General features: G+C 42.5%; 1 protein-coding gene across 1 annotated transcript in view; it reads left to right on the top strand.

The window, feature by feature from the left end:
• wdr11 (WD repeat domain 11) overlaps positions 1-13751 on the top strand; it is a 112572-nt gene that overhangs the window by 21281 nt on the left and 77540 nt on the right. The window contains exons 7-9 of the mRNA XM_080781806.1: positions 2618-2720; positions 5812-6010; positions 8629-8729. Coding sequence (XP_080637932.1) covers positions 2618-2720; positions 5812-6010; positions 8629-8729 — 403 coding nt within the window. The remainder of the gene's footprint in view (positions 1-2617; positions 2721-5811; positions 6011-8628; positions 8730-13751) is intronic.

The following is a 13751-nucleotide window of genomic DNA, read 5'->3' as shown; positions in this document are numbered from 1 at the left end:
AATGGCTTTTCTATCTCTGGGACCCCCATTTATATTGTAAAATCAATGTTGATTTAACTCGGAGTGTACAAATGGAACCGAATGGACACTCTCTGAGTTACATACCCATAAGCGTCCATTTGGTTCCCATCTATCATTTAGCTAGGGACCCCCTGAAACTCCCTCAAGGACACCTGGACACCCGACCCCACTTTGAGAACCAGTATTGTAGTCTATCAATTATTGTGATTCAAGACTAATAGTTTGGGATTGATATTGTTATATCACGATACTGTAGTGTTTTCCTGGTTTTATATTTTCAGATATTGTCAAAAGTGAGTAGTACAGTAAGTGACATTGCGTTGCAACGTGTAGATTGGCCCGGGGCCAGCCCTAAGTCACTGGCCTGTGGCCAGCCCTAAGTCACTGGCCTGTGGCCACTATACTGCTGTGAGCATTACTCAGCGTCCTAAGCTCTGTCCAGCCAACACATCCCCCTCTAACCCATTTAGACCTGTGGACGCTTTTATAGCTTAGTTTTAACCACTTTAACCATTATTTTAAACTTTAGATGTTCAGAAATAGCAGATCTACAAGCTCATAGCGTGGCACCGTGAGAGAATATATAATTATTCTTTCACTGTAAACATATTTAACTCAAATCTTTGCTTCAGATGGGGGTCCGTGGTCAAATTCTGTGGGTCCTTGACATGAAAACGTTTGAGCACCAGTGCACCACTGTCAGGATTTGAAAGACATTTTGTAGAATCTGGTCTCAGAGGTCTTAATGGGCTAAGTGTTATAAAGTGCTTGTCAGATAACCAATTTGCATGACTGATGATACACGCGCCAGCAATAGTCCAGCTTGCGCTTTCTCTGTATGTGGGTGCCCAGAGATACGCACCAAAGGAGAGAGCAATGCAACATGACTTCACTCTACTCACTCATGTCAGATTAAGCCTGATTTATACTTTGACGATATACGTTGACACACCAAATTTATCTTGCGGCGTGCTGTGGATGTGATGCATTGTGAACTTGTACAGTTGATCTGCTATTTTCAGTGCTAATTGAGCGGTGTTGATTTAGTCGACTAAAACTATGACAAAAAATGTCTGTCGACTACCTTTTTTCACTGACTCAAACGAAATGGAAACTATATGAAAACTAAGCTATGACGCCTAAAACCTAAGACTAAATATATTGACAATTTTGCCAACAAATAAAAACTAGACAAAGCGCAAAGGGTTCATTGTGCAATTAATCTAATTATATAATCATGCACTTTGACACATTTTATTTGGTCAGCTGTTTCCCTTGTCTCCTCACCTTCACACAAACTAATATACTGCACAACCCATCTACCCTTCCCTCAGGGGTCACAAAGGAACGGTGAAATCACAGAGGCAATTGCATACAATTATGGTATACTGTATGTTAACCGATACGCCCAATGAGCTCTAAAGGTATTAACTCATTTTGAAAAAAATAGCAGATCTACAAGCTTGTAGGTCTGCTATTTTTGAATTTTTTTTAAAATGTGAGCAAATCTTTGAATATATATTTTTTATAACGTTTTTAACTCAAATCTTTGCTTCTGGGGGTCCTTGGAACAACATATTTTCAGATGGGGTCGGCGGCCAATTAGATATAAGTTTTGGGGTCCTTGACATGAAATAGTATGAGCACCACCGACATAGAAACAGAATTTTTCAGAATTGTCAGGATTTAGAAGACATTTGTAGAATCGTCCTCTGGTCTAAATGGGTTAAGAAACTGCTTTCCCACCAAAGGTCATCATTACCAATAATCAGGATCAATCTTATTGTCATCATTACAGTATTCGACAAAGTAATCCTCCTGAACCTTTCAGACCGTACTTGGTGCAGTCCTAATACTACGCTTTTCCTCTGCGGGCGCTTAGTGTTAGCCCAGCAACCCATAAGTACTCCCCCATGTACCTCTGGTCTTGACACCTCTGATTCATGCGTGTGTGTGGAGATCTAACAGGGTTAGAGTACAGCATAAGCTCTTTCATCAGTGTCATAATAAAAAGCTCCTCGATAATCACTACATCCCTGTGGAGGATGGGATGCTCTCTCGTTCCCTAACTCTTCTGTACAGTACTGTATGTGTGCAGGCAGTGGTGGGAAGTAACTAAATACATTTACTTAAGTACTGTATGCGAGTACAATTTTGAGGTATTTGTACTTTACTTGAGTATTTCCAATTTACTGTACTTTTACTTCTACTCCACTATATTTCAGAGGCAAATATTGTACTTTTTTACTGCACTACACTTATTTGACAACTTTAGTTACTTTGTAGATTTGGATTATTATGACGAAACGTACAGTAACCACTTCAGCATTTTGGCCATTTGAATATAGCCGATCTACAAGCTCACAATGCGTCACACTGCGACACATTGTGAGCTTGTAGATCTGCTATTTTCAAATGATTGTTATACATTTGAAAACTTGAAACGAGACATTCTGCACAATGAGCACTTTCTACTTACTGGTACTTAAAGTCCAGTAAAATTTGACGTAGATACTTTTTTACTAATGGCTAAATCCCCACGGAGGATGGGATGCTGTCTCTTTCCCTGACTCTTCTGTACGTGTGTGCACTGCAGGTGATCCCGTGTGCCCAGAGGGACGCCCTGTACTGTCTGCACGACAACGGCTGCATCACCCTGAGAGTGTGCCGCTCCACCATCACAGCAGACGATGCAGCAGGTGAGGTGACAGCACGAGACGTGCATGCATGCAGACACGAGACGCATGCATGCATACATGCAGGAATGATGTATGCAGGGATAGGAACATGCATGCAGGAATGATGTATGCAGGGATAGGAACATGCATGCAGGAATGATGTATGCAGGGATAGGAACATGCATGCAGGAATGATGTATGCAGGGATAGGAACATGCATGCAGGAATGATGTATGCAGGGATAGGAACATGCATGCAGGAATGATGTATGCAGGGATAGGAACATGCATGCAGGAATGATGTACTGTATGCAGGGATAGGAACATGCATGCAGGAAGGATGTACTGTATGCAAGGATAGGAACATGCATGCAGGAATTATGTACTGTATGCAGGGATAGGAACATGCATGCAGGAATGATGTATGCAGGGATAGGAACATGCATGCAGGAATGATGTATGCAGGGATAGGAACATGCATGCAGGAATGATGTATGCAGGGATAGGAACATGCATGCAGGAATGATGTATGCAGGGATAGGAACATGCATGCAGGAATGATGTATGCAGGGATAGGAACATGCATGCAGGAATGATGTATGCAGGGATAGGAACATGCATGAAGGAATGATGTATGCAGGGATAGGAACATGCATGCAGGAATGATGTACTGTATGCAGGGATAGGAACATGCATGCAGGAATGATGTATGCAGGGATAGGAACATGCATGCAGGAATGATGTATGCAGGGATAGGAACATGCATGCAGGAATGATGTACTGTATGCAGGGATAGGAACATGCATGCAGGAATGATGTATGCAGGGATAGGAACATGCATGCAGGAATGATGTATGCAGGGATAGGAACATGCATGCAGGAATGATGTACTGTATGCAGGGATAGGAACATGCATGCAGGAATGATGTACTGTATGCAGGGATAGGAACATGCATGCAGGAATGATGTACTGTATGCAGGGATAGGAACATGCATGCAGGAATGATATACTGTATGCAGGGATAGGAACATGCATGAAGGAATGATATACTGTATGCAGGGATAGGAACATGCATGAAGGAATGATGTACTGTATGCAGGGATAGGAACATGCATGCAGGAATGATATACTGTATGCAGGGATAGGAACATGCATGAAGGAATGATATACTGTATGCAGGGATAGGAACATGCATGAAGGAATGATGTACTGTATGCAGGGATAGGAACATGCATGCAGGAATGATGTACTGTATGCAGGGATAGGAACATGCATGCAGGAATGATGTACTGTATGCAGGGATAGGAACATGCATGCAGGAATGATGTATGCAAAGATAGGAACATGCATGCAGCGATGGGAATTATCGGTTAATTCATTCATTGATTTGTTTTGATAACCTTATCGATTGATTAACCGCTTAGTTTGATAAGCGACATTTGTTTATTTTTCATTTCTTTTTAAACCTGAGAATGTTAATTTACATTTAGCTGATATACAGAAATGAAAGGAATAGAATACACCCGCACACTGTGTATTTGCTCAGTACATGAGTATTTTCTTTTTAATAATGCAACGTTTGGGTCCCTCCGGACCTTCTTCAGGCATCTTCAGGCATATACAGAAAGAATTCAAGAGGCATATTATCTTCCTTATTCAAATATTTGACCATTCTTTGAGATACAGGGCCAGGCAAAGGCATCTTTGTAGGACAAATAAAATGAAATGAAAAGTGCACGGTGGAGGAGACCTTTTTTTTAACCAGCCCACATGTGAATTCCTCTGCCACACAGACAGTATTACATTGTTGTATGAAGAACACCAGTATCAGTCCTCCATAAAGAGCTGGCTGTATAGCAGCTGGAATACCCATGTTTCCTAGTGTTTATTTAATGAACTCATTCCGCTCAGAGGATCGCCAATGGGGGAGTGCCCGCCATCTAGTGGCGTGAACGCAATCCTCATCGCTCCATTCGATGAATAAACTGAGGTTACTAAAGTAACCCAGAGTCTCTAGTATGTTGAAATTGTATGCAACCATAGAGGGGAAATGGGTTCTATAACAGAGTCTAATATCTTTACCCAGATTTGTTTTGGGATGTTTAACTCTATGTTTCTTTTGATGGCATAGAAAGCTATTCTTGCCTTGTCCCTCAGGTCATTTACAGCTTGCTTGAAGTTACCTGTGCTGCTGATGTTTAGGCAGAGATAGGTATAGTTCTTTGTGTGTTCTAGTATGGTTGTATTTAGTACAAATTGTTGGTGTTGGGGACTAGATATTTTTTGGATTAGCATAACTTTAGTTTTCTTTAGGTTAATGGTCAAGGCCCATGTCTGGGAGAAAGTGTGCAGGAGATCAAGTTGCTGTTGTAGTCCTTCTTTGGTTGGAGATAGCAACACCAGATCATCTGCAAATAGTAAGCATTTGACTTCTGTGTGGGGATGCCCGGTGCTGTGGATTGTTCTAGTGTTTTTTCCAGTTCATTGATATAGCACTCAATATGACATAATGATAAAATTAGTGAAAACGGGGCCGCCACGAGAAGGCGGCACAAAGTGTCTGTGCCCTTTGTGCCCATATATGGAGCTGAGTGATTTGTTGATGCAACACACTCCATATTTGGACGTAGCTCCATCTATGGGCACAAAGGGGGGACACACGCACGCACAGACATGATCTGCTAGGTCTCATAGTAAGTGCTCACTGCATTCGCAATGAGATATACTGTATGTTAAAGAGGGTTGGACTCAGGCTGCAGCCCTGCCTAACTCCCCGTCCTTGGGAGAAGAAGTCAGTGCGTTTTCCATCAATCTTTACAGCACATTTGTTGTTGTTGTACATTGATTTTATGATGTCATAGTTTTTTCCTCCAATGCCACTTTCTAGCAGTTTGTACAACAGGCCCTCGTGCCAAATAGAGAGTGTGTCTCTCTCTCTCTCTCTCTCTCTCTCTCTCTCTCTCTCTCTCTAACTCAATATCTCACCCTTTCTCTCCTGTATTTTCTCTATTTTCTCGTTCCGCTCCCGTCTGCCCTGACTTTCTAAACCTTCTGCGTCTCCTCTCTCTCTCCCCTTTAATCTTTTCTCCCCTTCTCTCTCCTCTCCGGTCAGACCCGGAGCATAGTGTCCAGGAGCTGGTGTATGACCTGCGCTCCCAGTGCGACGCCATCCGCATCACCAAGACGGTCCGTCCGTACCGCATGGTCATCTGCCCCGTGAACGAGAACAATGCCGCCCTCATGGTCAGCGATGGCAGGGTCATGCTGTGGGAACTCAAAGCTCACACCGGCAGGGCCCCCACAAACCCTAGGTACACACACACACACACACACACACACACACACACACACACACACACACAGTGTTGATTTTGACGGCTCATTTTAGTTTTAGTCATAGTCTTTTGAGTAGTTTGTCACCTGGAATTATTTTGCGTTAGTCTAGTTTAAGTTGACTAAATATCATAAGATTTTAGTCGACTAAATCTACAGTTGATTTAGTCAACTAAAATGTTTTTTGGTAGGTCGTAACGGTTGATTTTATACTTGCTGAAAATAGCAGATCTACAAGCTCAGAACGCGTCACGCTGCATCGCGTTGTGAGCTTTGTTGATATGCTATTTTCAGCATGCAATGAAGTGTAAAATGACTTTTGTCTTTTACTTATACCGGATCTCTTGTCCACTAGTCCATAAACTAGAAAGAAACCACAGTAATAATGTAGCTTTACAATCAAGTAGACGAAGCAAGGTCCGCTAACCATGAAACCATCGTATACTGTAAGCTGAGATGTCATTGAATGTCCTGAGTATATAATCATGTATCTTTGATAAATTGCTTTCCACTTCCTTGATTTCCCTTATCAACTGCTGTTTCAGAGTAAAGCTTTTCATTCGTTTTAAGAGCCAAGCAATTAAAATGAAAGTGGATCTTACCTAGGGTTTACAAAGGCTTTTTTCCCCCTTCTCCTTAATGTGCCGCTTGGTTTGATACTGTATTAATAGGATATATTTCATAGCTGCCAGCCACGTTATTTGATGCATTTGTTGGAAGATAAAGTTCATGTTAATCGTCTCTCTGGAACAAGTAGGTTGGGGGAAAAAAGCAGCATGCATTAGAATGAAGCACTTTAAGGACTGGGAACTGCTTGACGGTCACTATGAAAAGCACAACAAACGTGTACAGTGTAAACACGCTTGTTCTGCTTTTAGGACACACTTATACAGTCTATATTTAGAGTAACATACACTATTTTAATAATTAATATTATTTGTGTACAGTACGTGGTTAAACATTTATACGTATTAAAGAAGGGAACACACAGCTCTGCCCCACATTGTTTAATTTATTTTAACCCATTCAGGACAGGAACCCCTCTTGGTGTTTTATGTTATACTTTAGCTGTTGAAAAATAGCAGATCCACAAGCTCATAGTGTGGCACGCTATGAGCTTGTAGATTGCTATTTTTTTTTTAAATCACATCTTATATACCGGTATATTCTTTCAGAGTGAACGTTTTGAAAAAGGTTGAGCACTACTGACATAGAAACATAGATTTCTCAGAAAACTGTTAGGATTTAGAAGCATATGCACGCACGCACGCACTTACGCATGCAGTGCATACATGCATACAGTGCATACATATGCATGCACACACACATCCATCTTTCTATCTTTGAAGCTACGTAGCACAGCGGCAGCACAGCGGCAGATTTGATGCGTTCCTTATTCCCGGCTACTAAGTACTACAGTATCAGGCTCTAGGTGTGCGAGGTACTTTTATTTAATACAGAAATCCCTGCTGGTCTGCCATGGTGGAGGCACCGTGGAGAAATCAAATCCCCAGTCTCGGCTGTGAGTGCTTCACCCCGGGCGCCTCACGGACACCCATAGTCCTTTATTTCCCTCAGTGACACGTTAAAGGCTGTCATCATGCATCATGCATTGGATGTACAGTATTGTTTGTGAACTTGTGAGCAGTTGACTGCCTCCCAGGTTCAAAAGAAGTAGAATAATTTTTCTACTTGTTGAAACCACTTTTCTGCAGATAAAATAGTTTTATACTCAATGTGGCACTGCGTTGAGTGCTGAACCAGCTTTCTGTATATGCACTGCTGGAACAGTAATTTTGCCGCCTGGATCTGATTGGGGATATACAACAAAACAAATCTTCTTCTTCTGGTTGGTAGTCTTCTCAAGCTTGAGTGCGGGGCAGCTTGAAATACTGTCTGTACGGTCTCATATAGTCTGGAGCAATGGAAGCAATGGCAGCTCGGATCATAAGTAAGCAATAAAGTGGAAGTGGAGCCTCCTCCCCACTTCCGTTTCGTCTTTACAGTTGCACACATTTATCCTAATATAAATGGAAATAATCTCAGCATATATAGCTTGCTGCTTATAGAAATACAATGTTTTTAATTTAAAGATATTTTAAATTATATTTTCGTGAACGGAAATGGCATGTCCCTTACTCTGATTTCGGGAGGTGTAGTTCCAGACTCTATATAGCATTCTGAGATTGTGGAATAGTTGTCTGGCTACACGAGACTACCGACCACATAACTTAACTAAATAAATCACAGGCAGGCACCATGAATAGAGATGGCGCTCGGTCATAAGGGGGAGGCGTCATAAGGCGCCATGTGGCACTGAGACAGTTAAGAGTGAATCCACAACACACGCAATAAAACAAACGGATCCTTAAAATAATGGGTGCACGGCTGATGGCCCAGTGGTTACACCAACACCACGTACCACATGTGATGCCTGACAGCATGTGGATTAGATTCCCGAGCCCAGTGGCGCATTTGCTACATGTCACTCCCCAACTCCCCAGTTCACTGTCTCTCTCCACTGTACTATCGAAAAATGAAGGAGAAAAGTCATGCAGCAAATCTTAAAATAATGGTCCCTCCTCTGTTGTTTCAGTTCGGGCCTGTCTCCGCTCTACTCGCCTGTGTCGTTCTGTGGGGCTCCACTGGCTCAGAACCAGAAACGAATCCTGGACCTGTCCCTCAACACTATGATCGGTAGGTCTCTGAACACACACACACACACACACACACACACACACACACACACACACACACACACACACACACACACACACACACACACACACACACACACACACACCTGCATTTCAGCTTTTAAATAAATGTAACATTCTGGATGGGGTCTGGATGTTGTGGGGGACCCCCTGGGGATCCCCACACAGTACAGTTGCACCGCTCACACATGTGTGTGCGATCGTGCCTTGTTACGTGTGCATGATTTTGCAAGTGTATGTGCCACCGGCTTGTGTTAATGCGTGTGTGTGTGTGTGTGTGTGTGTGTCAAGGCCACTTAATAGTCTTTTATTGGCCTCATGTGAGATGCGTGCTGGGCCCGAGGCTGCCCCTTAGCGCTCCTCATCCGTCTATCTCTACCCGGTGTGCCTGCCTGCATCAATGTGCCCACACAGAGCTGAGTCATTATCTCTCACACTGAATGGTCCCCTCGCACAGACAACTCCCCCAGCGCTACTCCCCCTGACCCTTCCTCTGCTCCCTCTCTTTGTCTTTATCATCACGCCTCCCTTATCTTTCTCTCTCTCTCTCTCTCTCTCTCTCTCTCTCTCTCTCTCTCTCTCTCTCTCTCTCTCTCTCTCTCTCTCTCTCTCTCTCTCTCTCTTGCTCTCTCACTGAGCTCTCTTCCAGTCTCCATTACCAGTGGTGGAAAGTAACTAAGTACATTGTACTTACTTAGCTACTCTACTTAACCAATGTTGACCTGGGAACGATTCTATAAATGTCTTCTAAATCCTGACAGTTTTCTGAAAAAGCTATGTTTCTATGTCAGTTGTTCTTCGATTTTTCAAAAATAGCAGACCTACAAGCTCGTAGCGCGCTATGAGCTTGTAGATCTACATTAGTAGTTCTACATTGCAGTATTGATACTTTTCCTTAAGTAAAACTTTTGAGTACTTTTTACACCACCGCTATTAGCCACATTCTCTCCCTCCCCTCACTATTGGAATAGTCAACCCTGTCTCACCCAAACAAGGTGAAATAGCACAGATTGGCAATTCCGTGCATACAATACTACGCCTCAGTCGCGGTCAAAACAGTAGTAGTATAATATGTACAGATTTTGGGGTTTTCTCTACGTGTATGTACAGAAGTGCCATGTCACAGTGTGTGTGGGTGAGTTCGTGCTGGGAATAGGACTGCTTATCAGAACATGAATGAATGTCCATGAGAGTTGTATTCAACAAGAGTCAAGATGCCATCGAGCGCTGGGCCCTCAGGGATATACAGTACAACAGTAGTTGTGATGTTTGCTCCATCTCCCATGCACACCTATACTCTCTCACTTCCTCTCTCTTTCTGTTGGTGTGGTTGACTGCTACTTTTTTGGTCTGTTGCTGACTAATGCGCTTGTCATAGTTATGTTGTATAACTTTATTATGTCATATGATTGTTATATTATGTGAACCTTTTTTATTGAAAAGGATATTATATATCCCCTTGAGATGTATCATCTCATTTTTGAGGGAGTTTATCTGATTTATGACCTAGGGACATGGTCCCTGCTTTGGTCTGACATTGGGATTGCACCTGGAAGGACTTTGGATTACCCTTATTGCCAGAGTGAAAGCAAAAATAATATCCATTTTGACATGCATACTTCAGATTAATTTTATATCAACTTGATTAATGCTAGCCTTGATTTCAAAATCACTGTAGCCTTGAATTCAACACACTAAGGCTGCAACTCAAAATGATTAGTTTTTGGCCACTATGTCCATAGTTAAATACACATAGATACCTCATTGCAGCCGCCATATTATGAAAGGCCAGCCATGCCTATGTACTGTATGTCTATTGAAGAAGGAGGTTTCTTAATAATTAAAATCGTCATAACTTGCAGAATTTTCAGCCGATTTGGAAGTGATTGTTACAATGGACAGTAATCTAACAATTAATGAACAAAAGCGCTGTCCACAAAGGTTGTCCATAGCCTGTCTGCTGCCCCCTTCTCCTCAGTGGCTTGAGCAATTGGTCTCAATTTTCACACAGGCATTGGCCATTAGCATATGCACAAAATAACGCCCGCTTTTCACTTTCCCAAAATGTAAGATGTTTATTAGCGTCTTTATATAAATTTTAGACCCTGATGTTTAGCCTATGGGACAGCTATGAGACCTATCTTTGCCATGGTTTGTTGTGCTGCGCCAGGCACTCGCGCAACTTTGCATTGACTTTGTATGTAATCACGCCACTCTAACCATCCAAGTCTGAACGCACCTTTAGGCCCTAACCGCACCAATGCTTCGCCATGCAACTCCTTGCAACCGAACAGTTGCGAGTAGTTTCATGCATCCACTATCCCAATGGCAGTTGCAAGGAGTTGCATTGGTGCGACATGTCCTTAAATAAAACTGTTTTGTTGCATTGTTGCGTTACACTGCGCACCCGCTCTGTTCCCCACACTGTTTACACAGACACAAAGCTGATTTAATTCACCCGCTCTGTTCCCCACACTGTTTACACAGACACAAAGCTGATTTAATTCACGGCACAAGCAGAGATTCAGGTTGTCTTATTGGCACACGTAGCTCAAACAGCTTCAACATCAACATTACCTGCTCATGGTTCTGGAAGCGACAGGTCTGTGTGCACAAGCGTCTGTGTGTCTCTGTTCGCCGTGTGTGTGTGTGTGTGTGTGTGTGTGTGTGTGTGTGTGTGTGTGTGTGTGTGTGTGTGTGTGTGTGTGTGTGTGTGTGTGTGTGTGTGTGTGTGTGTGTGTGTGTGTGTGTGTGTGTGTGTGTGTGTGTGTGTGTGTGTGTGTGTGTGTGTGTGTGTGTGTGTGTGTGTGTGTGTGTGTGTGTGCGCGTGTGCGCTTGTGTATTACTGATAAATGGAGCACAACGCACCCTGTGTGTGTCATCGCTCCCAGCCACGGGGTCCTCATAGTGACAGGTCCTGAGTGTGGGTGTGTGTGAGTCGTGTTGGGACTGTTTAGGAGCGGGTGTATGTGTGTTCTTTGCGAAGCCGGGACTGTGCAGGTGTGTGTGTGTGTGTGTCTGGGAGGGGGGGTACTCACTGATAAATGGAGCAGAATGCATCCTGTGTGTGTGTGTCCACATGATGACGGGTCGCTTGCGTGTGTTCTAGCCACGCGTGTGTGCTGGAACTGTTTAGGAGCGGGTGTGTGTCTAATATGCCGACGGGTCACACACACTTTGCTTGCACATGCGTGTGTGTGTGCGACGTGCATGCGTGTGTTGAAACTGTTGTAGGTAGACTACAAAAGTTACTTTCAGTCCCTGATATACTGTGCACAGCGCATAACCCACACTCACTACACACTTTGGCTTTTCATATGCCCCAACGGGAATGGACTAGTATAGTAATAAAACATAACATAATCTCTGTCTCCAGTCACTGAAATAGACTTATGAAATATGCAGTCGTCTGCATCCAGCATGTTTGCTATTCTGGTCAGAACACAGCTATCGACTTTGAAATGCTGGAATCGTGACCATCATTGAGAGAAAATGGCAAATACAAATGAAATAGACACTGGCAGTCAGTCTGTGTTCTATATTTAATGGCAATACGGTACTCCAACATGTCACCCTAAATCGGAAGAAAATAGAACTAGTACAGTAAAATAACTAAAATCCCTGTAGCACTATAATATGGTACAAAAACACTGAGTTGCCCTGCTTGCTCTACTTGTTGCGTTGTGTTGCGCCACGCACACTGTGTGCCCAAAAATTGCAAATTGCAACGAGCAACCTACAACTGTTCATATCGTATATTATTTGCTTGCAAATTGCAACATATCTAACTCCATAGGCATGATGACAGGATTTTCGCAGTTTCCGTTAAAACTGCTTTCAACTTAACACATACAATGCTACAGGTTCTAGTGGACCAAGGATTTCCAGTGCTAAGGGGATTAACATTGGGATTTTTGAACTTTTTTGGGGGCCCACAGCGAGGGGCCTCTTATAGCGAGAATCACACCGCATAAATCAAAAGAAAGCCCAACTTGTCCACTTCAATTTAAAAAAAAAAATATGATTCTACCATCTTCCATTCTGGAGATATTGACCTTTTTCTAACACCTGCTTTTGCCTGCACGCTGCTTGTGAAAAAAAACAACAGAGATATGGAGGCCTGAAGTTGACAGACATTTCAGTTCAGTTTTTTTAGTTCAAAAGACCGATATAAAATTGAGCACAAATAATATCCTATACAAACCATATACCGAATGAAAGCCCTGAATGTCTACTTTTAGGAGGAAAACAGTACACATTGTACACATATACAGTTTGTCACTAATTGGCTATTGAATGCAGCTTGCGCCCACCAGAGAACTTTAGAGAAGGCATGGACCCGAATAACTATTATTCACAAAATAAGGCCTATAGCGACATGTACATACTATATACCGTATGAAACAGTAGACTCTCTGCTTTCATAAGAAAAATACCACCCAGAAAAATCACACCCCTGTGAAGTGAGCAGTGCAATTGCACTGCTCACTTCACAGGGGTGTGATTTTTATTATTATTACAGTATTAGTATTTTTCTTATGAAAGCAGAGAGTCTACTGTTTCATACGGTATATAGTATGTACATGTCGCTATAGGCCTTATTTTGTGAATAATAGTTATTCAGGCCCATGCCATCTCTAAAGTTCTCTGAAAAAGATAATTTTAGAGAAAGCATGGACCTAACAACTAAATATTCACAAAATAAGGCCTATAGCGACATGTACATACTATATACCGTATGAAACAGAATACTCTCTGCTTTCATAAGAAAAATACTAATACTGTAATAATAATAGAAATCACACCCCAGTGAAGTGAGCAGTGCAATGTTGCACTGCTCACTTCACAACATTGCACTGCTCACTTCACAGGGGTGTGATTTTTATTATTACGAGTAAGACGCGCGAACGCGGAAAGCGAACGCAGATCGTAAATTGCAATAACAATTAGAATAAATTACAGACATGATCTGCAGGGTGTCATAGTTAGTGCTTGGACCACG

The sequence above is a fragment of the Protomyctophum bolini genome (assembly GCF_963924005.1).
Source record: "Protomyctophum bolini genome assembly, chromosome: 14".
In the NCBI taxonomy this organism is placed as follows: Eukaryota; Metazoa; Chordata; class Actinopteri; order Myctophiformes; family Myctophidae; genus Protomyctophum; species Protomyctophum bolini.
Note: the sequence above shows the minus strand (reverse complement) of the source record. Positions and strands in the feature narration are given on the sequence as shown.